The sequence below is a fragment of the Temnothorax curvispinosus genome, unplaced genomic scaffold (assembly GCF_003070985.1).
Source record: "Temnothorax curvispinosus isolate PA1 unplaced genomic scaffold, ASM307098v1 QBEX01006738.1, whole genome shotgun sequence".
In the NCBI taxonomy this organism is placed as follows: Eukaryota; Metazoa; Arthropoda; class Insecta; order Hymenoptera; family Formicidae; genus Temnothorax; species Temnothorax curvispinosus.
Window position 1 is genome coordinate 1,366,531 of NW_020216518.1, and position 13,284 is coordinate 1,379,814.

The 13,284-nt window shown below is 41.3% G+C and overlaps 2 protein-coding genes across 3 annotated transcripts in view; one reads left to right on the plus strand and one right to left on the minus strand.

Moving 5' to 3' along the window:
- Positions 1–8,751, plus strand: part of LOC112456308 (mucin-16-like) — a 29,390-nt gene extending 20,639 nt beyond the window's left edge. Inside the window, exons 8-9 of the mRNA XM_025018764.1 lie at positions 228–519; positions 654–8,751. Of these exons, the coding sequence (XP_024874532.1) occupies positions 228–519; positions 654–2,235 (1,874 nt within the window). The 3' untranslated portion in view covers positions 2,236–8,751. The remainder of the gene's footprint in view (positions 1–227; positions 520–653) is intronic.
- Positions 8,752–9,294: 543 nt separating this feature from the next.
- Positions 9,295–11,321, minus strand: LOC112456323 (cell division cycle protein 123 homolog). 2 transcript variants are annotated; one of them, XM_025018781.1, is made up of 7 exons: positions 11,221–11,321; positions 10,886–11,130; positions 10,707–10,811; positions 10,159–10,381; positions 9,906–10,028; positions 9,515–9,774; positions 9,295–9,398 (listed from the first exon to the last, which is right to left on the minus strand). In XM_025018781.1, the coding sequence occupies exons 2-7, from the start codon at positions 11,093–11,095 to the stop codon at positions 9,336–9,338; spliced, it is 984 nt and encodes a 327-aa protein (XP_024874549.1). In that variant the 5' UTR covers positions 11,096–11,130; positions 11,221–11,321; the 3' UTR covers positions 9,295–9,335. The 2 variants fall into 2 exon arrangements, with proteins under 2 accessions (XP_024874549.1, XP_024874550.1); XM_025018782.1 differs by having other exon boundaries at positions 10,886–11,145; positions 11,221–11,305.
- Between the last annotated feature and the right edge of the window lie 1,963 nt (positions 11,322–13,284).

Consider the following 13,284-nt stretch of genomic DNA (forward strand, 5'->3'; position numbering starts at 1 on the left):
GATTAATAAGTAAATTCTTATTTGTAATATTTTTTTCTAAGATGACTAGATATTTCTTTTTTCAAATTAATTATACATATGTTGCATAATTGCACTATAATTTACAGAAAAATGAATTTTTTGGTAAATAATGTATTTTTAAGAACAGCTTCGTAAACAACATGTCGATTCTCGCCAGATATTATATATCGACAATTAATTCTTCTCGCATATTGTTCTTCTTATAGAGTCTATGTCTCCCATTACTTCCACGAACAAGCAATCGAGCGTTATCGATCACACGACGCAATTCCTGGTTACTGGTGGACCGAGCAGCTCGGATAGCCAGGAGTCATCTGTGCAGCAATCCACCGAGACAATCGACGGATCCTGCAAAGTTGGGAATGGGCTGCTATACGAAAACGCACGCTTGCAAGAGGCCTGGGAATCGGAAGGAAAGATCTCGCCGGATACAACACCATGGAGATACGTTCCTACACCGATGAACGCGCTGAGCCACGAGCCGTTAAAAGTGTACAGGTAAACGATTCGGATTATATCAAATATTGTAAAAAAAGTTTCTATGTAATTTAAATGTTATTTAAAGCCAGAAACCTTTTCAAATATTGAAAATTTTGATAAAGAGAATTTGATTGTCACGATCAAAATTACAGGGATAATGACAACTCCGAGACCGTGCTGCAGATTATCAACAAGGGTCAGGGCATTGAGATGGCGAGCGGACAGATCTATCATGCAAACGCGAAAAAGTACTTCATGAATCATACTCTAGACACTCCCTACTCCAACAAGAGCAACTTGATGAAATCGCAGCTGATTTCAAGATTGGACCGCGAGATGATGCAGCAAAAGATGGAGAGAAAAGCCGCATACGAACGTGAGATCAAATTGCAAAAGAGCTTGTCAGAGGAATGCGAAGATCTGGGAGTCGACGAACCTAGTACCAGCGAGCTGTTTCCCGAGGCAGATCTGCTATTCGACACGAATCACTCGCCGTCGTTCGATCATTCTTCGCAGGATGCGTCCTGCAGTCAGTCCCTGGGCAAATCGTACAACAGCTCATACTTCCGGTCGCTGGACTCATCTAGCGGCAGTAGGGACGCCAGCCCAACTAGCGATTTCAAAACGAACGAACGCAAGAAGAACGTGAGTCAACGCGCGAGAGCTTTAAAGGATCCGTTGAAGAGAGGGAAGCGAGAGAAGGAGGATCTGGATATTCCGACGAAACATATGCGACTAACCCTGGATAATCTAAGCCAGGATGAAGCGTCGAACAGCAACTCGGACATCTCCAGGCTATCACCGGCAAATCTTGGCTCTTTGGAGAACGATTCGTCAAAAGATATGACTCATCGCGTGAAACTGACCTTGAGGAGCGGCTCGAAAGAAGGAACACCCAGCAGCGTATCTAGCATACCATCTAATATGAAATTGGACATCGACTTGGATTCGGAATCATTGCCGCCCAGCATGAACGTTAACAACACCTCGACAGCGAGTTCGGGCGATGAGAGCTTGACTCTGTTGAGCGGCAATACCGCGGACCATCATACCATACCGTCGCCATTGTCACCGTTGGGCGCGGCTGGACCGCTGCTGTCCACGCACAACAAGTACACGTATACCAACAAAAAGCGCGTGTCGTCGTCCAAGGTGCGCATGGACTCGTACATGGCATGGGAGAGCCCAATGTCCGAGCGCACGAGGTCCAGCACCGACGATGAGGACTCCAGTATCAGCGAGTCGATCGGTAGCCAGGTAGAAGACAACGTCACGCTGAGCAATGGCCTGGAGGACAGTGTACAAATATTAAAATCCTTGTCCTCCGATCGGCACTGCACTTACATGAAGAAAAAGGAAAACAAGCTGCAGGTGAACGCTGCGAGAGTGGTCTTGAATCGCGCCGATCACAAATCGGCAGCGGTGGCAGCGACGCTTCCCAAACGGATGTCTAAGGTAGAGTCGATGGTAACGGCGACGGAGACGATGGTAGTATCGAGCGACAAGGCATCGGAAGCGTCGGAGGACGAGACGAGCAATATCGTACTAATGGAGCCGGCGGATTGCCGCGCCAGAAGATCAAGTTTGCGCTGTCACGTGAAGAAGAACTGCGCGTGCTGCAACGGCTCGCCGGAACGACCGAAGAAGAAGACAACGGCGGCGACGACGGTCAAGTCGACGGATCACAAGCTGAAGAAGCGGCTGTCGTCAAAGCAGCCCGGCAAGAAGAGGTAGTCCTAGCGATCGAACGCTCGCGCGAGCATCGCAACGTGTTGTTATACCATTAGCGTGTCGTCGTCGTCGTCGTCGTCGGTGGTGGTTCACGATGCGACGACGATGCGGGCGTTTCAGCGCGATCGAAACCGGGCCCCGGGGGGTTTTAACGCTTCTCGCTAAAAAAAAAGCATGATTTGAACGATCTTATTCGCGGATCGATAGATCCATGGCAATGGTATTGTAAATATTGAAGCGCGCTTAGACGCGAATTCCGTGAATCTGTCACACTTACAATATTTGAAACATTCGGCGGCTGCATTAGCACGCAGGCAGGCAGGCTCAGCTGCGAGCAAAAGAAATATTCTCCATTTAAATTAACAATGGATCTATTTCACGTCGATGTGCGTGCTGTATGCGTGCATATTAATATATGTATGAATGATTGCGTGAAAGGAGAGAAAAAAAGAGAGAGAGAGAGAAAGGACGGGAATATAATAGACATACGATTTACTACTAAATAGTTATCGTCGATAACCAGTAGGTCATCCCTCTACCATTAGGTGTTAATTACGATATTAGATTGTAAGGTACAGATCATTTATGTATGGCAGACTTAGATTTTTAATCGTTAAGGACCGTTTTAGCGATGCAATCTAGTCAAGTCGTTTTTTTTGTGGCGAGGAATAGGCGACGAGTGAACAAAGCGTTAAGATAAAAAAAGGCAAGCGAAAACCGTAACGATCGTGTTAATAGTTCCCTCGCAGAGTAAAGAAAGAGAGCCTGAGTTTATATAATTCAACCTACAGTATGTCTATATCATGGCAAAGCTATTCCACGTTGTAACATGGTGTGGTCAGACTGAATAGACAAATAATAATAGAGTTCTCTTTCCGAAGAAATATTAGGGTATAGTTAACAAGGACGTGTGCGGTCTCGTTGGCAGTCGCATCGTCTTTGCCTTTCGTGTAATGCTTACTTGTATCTGTATAACTCTAACTTTATATAGAGAGAAAATTGTCGCTGTGTAAATTCTCGGAACTCTGCTCTTAGACGACCCTCGAAGAACACCGGGGTATCATTTGGATAAGACTTTACGCCCGATTCAAGTACGCGTAGGCGTATGAAGTTGAGGGAGAGGAAAAAAAGAAGAAAAGAAAAGAGATGTGGAGTGGCAATAACACGTTCTATACGGATCATTCTAACAGCTGTCTGTTGTACGGCCCGACCATACCTTGTCATGGTGCATGTAAAAATCCACGATTGTACATTGCGTAGATAATTCATTGAAAAGGTATAATATTATATATATATCGCTGCACTTTAGTACAAAAACGCTTCACTTTGTTTCAGATGAGAATGATAGATTTATATCGTATCTCCGTGTGCTATATCGTGAAACGTGTGAATGCCCGCAAATTTTACTATGGACTTACTCTAAACTTGTAACTTGTAAAAGCTCCGTGAGAACGGGACGAGGCTGCGTGGGAGTATGAGTTTATCTAACATTTCGTTATGATAATTACGATTAATGGAAAAAAAAAAAACGTATGTCGGGCGCTGATATCCATTCCAAAATTTTTATCCCGGCGCGCGATATATATGTATACAGTATAAATATATAGAGAACTTCGTCGAGTTTGTTCTTTCTCTCTTTTTCTGTTCTCTTTCGATGTTGCAAGAAAAGAAATATCGTAGCTTCAAGTAATCGAGGTATAACTGTTCCTGTGAATAGTGTCTCATTACGTGATATGAACCAAAGTGAAGGCTCTGTCGAGAAGGCATAAGGGAAACGCTGAATCGATGTGGAAAGCAATATACGTGTAGAATATGTAAATTGTAATTAAACTAATCTGATCATTCTGTAGATCCTTTTTGTTTTCTTTTTTTTTTTTTTTTTTTACTTACGTAGAATAATTCCAGTTATTTGTTTCGGTAATCTTTAATGTTACGTTTAGAAGAGAATTAAGGATATAATATTTGTTGGATGTATACATATATATATATATACTATATATTATTATTGCATATCTGATATAGAGATTACATGATTATTTGACCGTTAAACGGAGATCGAAGAGGGAACTTTTATAATTATATATAGTGTCTTCGAATTTGGCGTCGTCACAGGTATTAAAATTATGAAAAAAATACATAGATTTATACAACAATATTATTTTCTGACAGAACAGCGCCAAAATGGAACTGTCGAAGAACGCTGCAATCTTTTTAGTTAATTTTGATTGTAAATCATATAATGGAAAATCTAAGGTGAATAATCGATAGTGTTTTTTTTTTGTTATCGCGTTTCTTCCTTATTTACACATTCTACACGTATGCCAGCAAATGAAATGGTTAATATCTTTCTCTCTACGAGACGTATATGTGATATAATCGTTTCGTTATGAATGTAGCTACATCGCGAAACACGTTCCTTTCGGTTTCCGACCATTCGGTTAAAGGGCGAACAAGATTACCTACCTCGTGCGCTTCATCTCTTCCTAGTTTATCTCTATTACCACGGGCTCCGGAGCGTGGAAATTCGAATATCCACGTATACAATCGTTCGTGTTTCTCGCATAATAAGAAGTTCTGTGATCTCGCGGCGTGAAAACGCTAATCGCTAACCCCGAGAAGAAACACGTCTAACGCTTTTCGTTTTCTTTCCTTTTTCATATCCGCGCGGTTTGATCCAAGTTTTTTTTTTTTTAATTACGGTTTACAGCGCTAAAAATAATTTGAGTTTTTTTTTAGCTACGGGAATAATTATTCTGTAACAGTGAGGAAATATATATATGAATAAATTATGTTCTGAGTAATACTTAGTTAACTCGCTAACTCTTCCAACTGTAGGAGCGATTAAAAAGCGCAGATCTGTTTAATGTCTGTCCGATATTAATTGCGATCTTACTGTAGCGTGGCCTAGATCACACACTTTTCTACTGAAGAGTTCTCTTTCTCGATTTAGTTTTATCACGAGGGGGAAGAAGATTCCGAGAAAAAATTGCACTCTTAATAGAAGCGAGATCGATCTGATTATCTCATCTTATCTATTTCCATACCGAAATCAGATTTTATGTAATCGGGGCGGTCTACGCAAATGCGAGAGGATTACTTTGTAATCGAAAGAAAATATAAGCTCGAAAGCTTCGTTTATAGATCAAATAAATTGATTTATAGAAAAGGAACACCACGCGCTTCCCATTCTTCTTTTGTAAACCGTCTTTTTCATTCTACGTTTTACGGCAATTTTTCTTCGCGGCTTTCTCGGTGTTTCTTCGTTCTCAGCGCGAGAGAAGCGTATCCCAAAGAAAGAGAATCGCGTTTCCACTCGAGCCACTTGTATAAAGCGAGAACAATTTCAATGTATTTATTCCCGCGGTAAAAGTAAGAAAAACGAGCTCTATCTTCCTGTATATTAGAGAGAGAGAGAGAGAAAGGAAAGGAGGCGAAGAGAGAGAGAAAAAAAATACGGAGAGAGAGATGTCGGAGCGGCGTGTCTCCGCGTGTGTATAAAATTCCGAGCGAGTGTCTCGCAACTAAAATAGAGATGCGTATTTTTTGAATGGGACGTCAATGGGAGGATAGCTTCTAGCTCACACACGTGTCGGATGTGCGTGTACCACTCGATTAATCGGTGATAGTCTGGCCTTTCGCCACCCAATTTAGTCGTACCAATCGCATTTATCATAGAGGGGTGTGTAGTCTTCATCGTTAAGGCAAAGTCCGACGGCGGACTCGCGGAGGAAAGGAGCAGGAAAGAGAGAGAGAGAAAAGGGGGACGCGTTTGAGGCGCGGATCAAAACCGGTGTAATTTCGGCGAGCTCGATCTCCGAGATGGTTGAAGACATCGGGCGGATTGTCGGTCCCCCGTTCGCCACCCAGTAAGGGAGGGGGGAGATCGATCTCACCGAGATACGGCACCGGTTTCAGGGCCTCAGCGTTCTTGCGGATCAGGGCAAGGTTTCCCAAAGCTAGATTCTTCAGGTACTTAAAGAGGTAGGGAGAAAGAGGGGGGAAGAGAGGGCGAGAGTGAAGAAGAAAAGAAATAATGATAAAATAAAACAACCCGCTTTACACTGGCCGTTAAGCGATAACTTAAGAGTTTTTGTATCGTACGTATGTTTGTTAAGACTACTGTTTTTGTCACTCAACACCCTACCAGTATTCGAGAGTGCGAGCGAGCGAGAGAGAGAGAGAAAGAGCGAGTGAAGGAGTGAAAGGGGATGCGAAAGGGAGAAAGAGAAACCGAGAGGATGAATGCTGTTGTATGTCACTTTAGTATCATTAAAACGAGCGACGTATAGTAAAAGATAAAAAAAAGGAAAAGCGAGAAAGGGATGAAGTTGCGAGTGCGAGCGAGCAAAGGGCGAAAGGAAGACGCGACTCAGTGAAGATAATATGTCTCAAATCGGGAAATGAGACGTCTTTATGACGTCGTATGTCCCGATTTGAGACATGCACGTTGTCTGGGGGAGAGACGATGGAGGAGACTCGAAGGACGAACGAACGGCCGTACACCGCAAAACGTACATTCATTAAGCTACGCAATGTCGTCTAGCACAAATCAGTCGAGATAATTTGAGAATATTGTAAGGGGAGAACATGTGGGCGAGTATGTAAACGTATCCAGCGAGCGCGCAATGTCCCAAATCGGGATATATGACGTCTAAGAGACATCTTAAAGACGTTATATTACAATACGTCTTTAAGACACGTTGTAAGACATCTTTAAGACGTTTTAATGACGTCATATTACAAGACGTCTTTTAAACATACTATAAGACGTCATACGTCCCGATTTGGGATGCGTGTTGTCGGGGTGAGAACGTGACATGAAATTAATCGCAGACGGAGAGAACGATCGTCGGAGGCGAGCGCGAAGGAAGTGCGCTCCCGTGTACATAACGAACGATAGGGAAAACGATGTGAGCCACGTGTTTCGGCGAAGGGAACATTTCTTAGACCGGTACACCGCTATACATACGCGTTGAATGTTAAGAAAGAGACCGGGTGGTCCCTCGAAAGCGAAATGCGCCGCGAAGAGACACGGCCCTTTCGCGATCTCGAGAAGGGACGTTTCCCGGAGGACGTTGCGAAAGTCGATGGGTTTTTATGTGAAAGGAACCGCGGCACCGCTCTGATTCATCAATGATATTAATATTACTTTGTGTTGGAGGCATCTCGAGGGCTCTCACACCTTACTGTGTGTTTATCGTTATTTATAGGAACAGCGATGCGCAGCAAATTATTTTTATCACGCGAAACGGCATCGTACTTCCCCTCTAAGAAAGAACCAAGTTTATTTTTTCACACGGGGGTGCTTGGGATAATAATCCTTTTAGATAAAATCCGTTCGATTTGGTATTCGCGTGTATATTGTGGGCAAGGGATCGATGCACAAATTTGCAATCGCGACTAACGTGGAGGAGAGGTTTTCAGCGACGAAGCAATCTGCCGTATTTTGCTCGCGAAAGAAGGGAGGGACACTCTGTAAATAGGGCTTTATTTTGCGAAGCAATTTCGCAACTTTTTTCATCGTATTGCACGCAGATTTTAGATGTCTGGTCTTTGCTTCGTATCAAATTTCCAAAAAGTCAAGCGCAGTTGTCTACTTTGGTTTTCTGGATGATAAAGGAATTCAAAATTATTTAAATAGGATTTGATGCTAAATGCGCGATGGAAATATGGTTTGCTTCTCACCGAATCTCTAAATTACATGATAAAAGTATGATGGAAGAATGTAACCAACTTCATTGTTTAAATCTTAAACAACGCCCTATCCAGAAATTTAGAACCGTTTGCATTTTTAAGTCAAAATATAGAATAATATTCCTGTAGTAATTTTCTAAGAATTGGCAAAAGATTGTAATTTCTACGTTGGTCTTCAACGGTAAACTATGCATATGTTATAATTTCTAGCGAATTGCGTCTTTGTGTTATTATTAAAAAATTAATGAAATCAGTATGTTACGAAAAATTTAGAATTTAAGCATTTGTATCTTTCGTCCTTAATACTCGGCAGAACTGTACAGATTAAGTGCGAGATGCCCGATGCGAAAAGCTGCTGGAGTTGTTTTGCGAGAAGCTCGGGTTTCAGAAACGTACCTCGGTCCACTGATGAAAATTGTAAAATCGCACACAGCAGTAGTCGCCCCCATTCCTATGAATTTCGTTTTTATGAAGATTGTGAGACGAGAGGGAGGAAACAGAGAAAAATAGAAAGGGAGAGAGAGAGAGAAAGAGAGATGAGAATACTCCTTGGATATGACTGTACAGCGTATTTAACTTGTCCGGAGGTACATATATCGGGGATCCTTTTTCCAAACTTGAAGTATTAAGGATTGCATATTGTACATAAACAAGACATATTTTCTATATAAGGGACGTCGCTCGGTAAAAAGGCCGATGGCTCGAAAAATACTGCAATATTATGATAATTCTTTCAAGCGGTAGGATAGCCTTTAATCGTTTTATGTAATGTAATGATAGAAAAAGAGAGTCTGGCAGAATAAAAGTGAAAGTTCTGTATTTAAATATCCTGTCGGTGTACATTCATTCACATACACGCACACACATACGCAGACGATTCGATGATCAGGAGCATTTAGTTGCATGTACTTATACAACTATATAACATAAATCAAGAGCTTCGGATCGTAACTCACGTGTCGCGATGCGCTACCAGAATGATCGGTTTTGACAAATCAGGAAATGGGTTTGTATTGCAAGCAGGTAATTCAGAATTTCTTGTAAAGCGTATCGTTACCGAAATAAAGAAGAAACTGTGGAATTTGGTAAGAACAGCGAAATAACTTGAACAAGTTCGATTATTCCCTTTAGCGCCTGTAATCGAATGATCTCAAAACGTAGGATTTAAACGGGCTAAAATGTATTATATATTTTAAAAAGTAGAATCCGCTCGTTGTGTGTAATCGCGCGTATATTTATTAGCGCATTGTACTTGCTATTATATATATTAGCCTCTCTTTGGGAAAGATAAAATGTAACAATAACTTACAACCCCTCTCTTAAGTTTTGTACCCCTTGTACATGTGAGTAAAAGAGTTACAGCTGATGTTCGTATATAAGGAAAATGTTTATTATACGTTGTATATACATCAAGTACTTTCTGAAACGTCAGCATTTTCTTTCTCATGCTCTTTCCGCTGATTCTCCACCTCCTGTAACAAAGCAAAACTTATGATACCACGATTAAGCGTCGAACTTAAAAGCGACGTTGAAACAAGTCGCCAAATCTTGCAAGCGTATATTTCTCTTTAGTAACCGGAAGACATACCCTCTGTATAATGTCCAGGAACGTGACGTTATCTCTCGATTGGAAGAACTCGCTGATCTCTTGCGGAATGCAAAATTGCGTAGGAGGCTTCGGCTGAATACCTATTTCCTCCCCGATAAAACGGAACTCCGGCGTGTTCTCGATATGATTTTGTAACTCCTCGTACGTAAAAAGCGTTCCTTTCGTAGACGCCGCGTCCATCGTACCGAAATCTATTATTTTCACTTTATCTTTTTTACATCGTACAACGTCGAAGGAATCTACCAGAAAAATGAACTCGAATGAGTTATAAGGCTTGTTCGTTTTTGCTGCACTAGTTCAGAACTAGTGCAGCGAAAACGAACAGGCCTTAATTCGAATATCGTCATTAATTTTAGTACGGTGCTCTTACAGTTGCGCAATGGAAATCTGCCCTTGATACGCTCCGAAAACAAGCTCTTGATGTCTGTCTGTATATCATACTTTTCTGACTCGTTGGAACTGTGGTACTGCGATATATCCCTCTGACTTATAGCTGCGTAAGATATATGATTTGTTATCACGGAAATTAACTTTGTAAAGGCAAACAGAGAGACACGAAAGGAGTTAATACCGAATAAAATTTAATAGTTGAAGGGAAAAGTGAAATCGAGTTGATGAATTACCAATGAGCTCATTATCCATGACGAAACAGCGAAATTCTGCGCACGGATTAATATCCCGCCATTGTTTCAGCACCAGGCAGAACGGCAAAGAATTATCAGAGCCCCTCAACGATTTCACGACGTTTAGATCTTTGGCAATCCTGTCGGAACTTTTCAGCAACAGGTAGACCTCTTCTAGCGTATTGCATTTGAGAGTCTTTGTTGGCGCAACCCACATGGCATCCTGTGAGACAATTACAATTATATATTGTAAATTATACTACAATTTTATCTTCATCTTATAGAAATATAAATCATATAATTATATTAAAACAATTATTGCAAAATTACATTATTGCTATCCATACAATAGAAAATTTATGAACAACCATTTGATCCATGAAATGAATCATTCATTTTAGAAAAATTTACTGCACATGGTAGTTTTTTTTCACGTAGACATACATGCTTGTTGTTTCCTGAGAAAAATGGAAATTTTGAAAAAAACAGTCTTTCTAAAATGACTGATTCAATTGTGAAATAGGAATGCAGAGCAGAAAATAATTTACCGCAGGCGTACTCCAGTTTGTCTTGACAAATATTGCATCGTACTCATCTAATATTTCCTGTATTTGTTGACTGAATTCAGGAAACGTTGGTTGATAATCTATCTCCTACAAAAGATTTATATATATAGAAATTGCTGGATTATTCTGTCATCTCCTAAACAAAAAAGAATAATAAATACCTCTTCTTCGCACGTCACCGGCGAGCCGTCGGCCCATTCGGAATCCTCTGGTAAAGATCTCGCTGCCTCGAGCGGCAACACAAACGTGTCATACTCCAAATACTTTAGAACTTCGTCGGGAATATGAAGAATCCTGGCCTCTAGAGAATCTTTCTTGAACGCTGGATACCAAGAGGAAAAGGAGCACTCCAGTTTTAAATCGTTAACCATCCTTCCCAAATCTTTTGTACTTATTTGTGCTTTATCTGAAATTGAATTTTCTAAAAGATTAATGTAATGCTCATTAAATTTTCAGAATGAAAAAGATATATATGTTAGGTATTGAAAGTACTGACCAAGTTCGTGACTAGTTTCTCGAGTTAAGGAAAATTGAGTAAAGTTGACAACTTGTCAAACACGCGATTTAAACCATAGAGGCAACAAAGTAACTAGAGTGAAGAGTGATTGTTCCAGCTGTTCGCATTTATGAAAACAGGCATTCTTGTTTGTTTCACGTCTTTCTCCGCGACGCGACGCGGCGCGACGAGCGCGAGACTATCTCGGACCAGTTTCTGATTGGTCAATGAAAATGTCTACTGTGCATCCTTGGACTTGTTACACCTGTCTTCTTACATCATGGTCGTGCATATGCGCTAATCCGCTCGCCCCTTTGGCTGCTTTTGCACCGTTCGATCTGTCAAAGTCCGTGCAAAAAAAGGGTTGAACCAGGCCTCTGTGTGTGCGCGCGAGAGTTGCGAGCGAAGGTCGCGTGCGGGGCGGGGTCGTTTTTTTTACGCGAATCTCGTCGGTCGCCGTGGAAGATGAATTGATCGGCCCGTGTCCGATATATATCGCGAATTTATAATTTATTCGCCGCACGCGTACTGATTGTCGCACCCGTGCACCCGATCAGCAACCGAGGCACTCGAAGCAGCCGCCGAGGGAGAGACAACCATGGAGGACGATCTGCCGACCGAATATGACGTGGTCGTCGTTGGAACAGGTATTGATTTTTATCATGACGGGAACATGTCGCGTTTGCCAACGAGGAGGAATATTTTTTTCCTCGCCGGTAATCCTCATCCCACTGTCATGATTTCCGACAGGTATGACCGAGTCCATCGTCGCCGCGGCGGCAAGCAGGATCGGCAAGAGGGTTCTGCATCTGGACAGGTAAACGACCGGATGCCTGACGTGTCTTTTCCTCCTCTTTTCCCCTGGACCGACGTTCTGTCACCTGTCAATTATATGTACATAATTCGAAGCATGTTTGACGTACGAGATTACAAAGGCGATTGGTTATCAGTATTTAATGTTCTTTTTAATGTTTAATATGCCAAAATTGTATGAAACAATTTTGTTGCGCAGATTTGTTGTCAATGTTTATTGATGTACAATTGTGGGTGTTAGAGATACATGATTGATTTTTAAATTTGATTTTTTTATTTTTAATTAAATTTTCTTTAATAATGCAAAAAATTAAGTAGCTTGATCATTTGAGGAAAAATAAGAATGTAAAGTAATAATCTCGATTGACTTTTTATCACGTATTTTTGTTAGAGATAAAAGGATTTTCTTTCACACTTCATAATATGATATGATAAGCTATTTATAATCAGGGCAATATTTGTGCGTTATTAAATAGAATTTTTACTTATTTTATTTAGCAACGAATATTACGGAGGGCTGTGGGCTACATTTAATTTCGATGGCCTGCAAAAGTGGATAGAAGATTTAAAAACGGTTAAAAGTAATACTAGGAATACAAATGTCGATTTGAAGGGGGACGAAAAATTTTTGAAAGCTAGTGACCAGTATTCCACAGTCGAGAACATCGAAGAAATCTGGTATATTTCCAAGTAAGAAATGATCTGCATGAATTAACTGTTTAACGATTTTAGATGGTATCTCGTATATTCTGACTAGTTTCTTTTTTCATACAGCGATGCGGACCTACCTGACGTCTCTTCGAAGGACACCCAGACCGAGAGTACTGGAGATTGTGCCGCAGTCGATGGCGCGGAAAAGACTGATCAGGACAAGGCTGACAGAAAGGAGAATGTGAAACAGTGGAGCATAGACCGTATCAAGAAGGAGTATAGAAGATTTAATATCGATCTGGCGCCTAAAGTAAGATTACAGACATTTGTAGATACGCGCATTAATTTTCTTAACGTGCATATGTACATGACACGTGATTCTTATTGCAGTTATTATTCGCCCGTGGTGAATTAGTGGAACTGTTGATTTCTAGCAACATTGCGCGTTATGCTGAATTCCGTGCGGTCTCCAGGGTTGCCACTTTTATGGACGGTAAACTTACCCAAGTTCCTTGTTCTCGAGCCGATGTGTTCGCTAACAAAACGGTTAGCGTGATCGAGAAGAGAATGTTGATGCACCTTCTGACATCCTGCATGGAA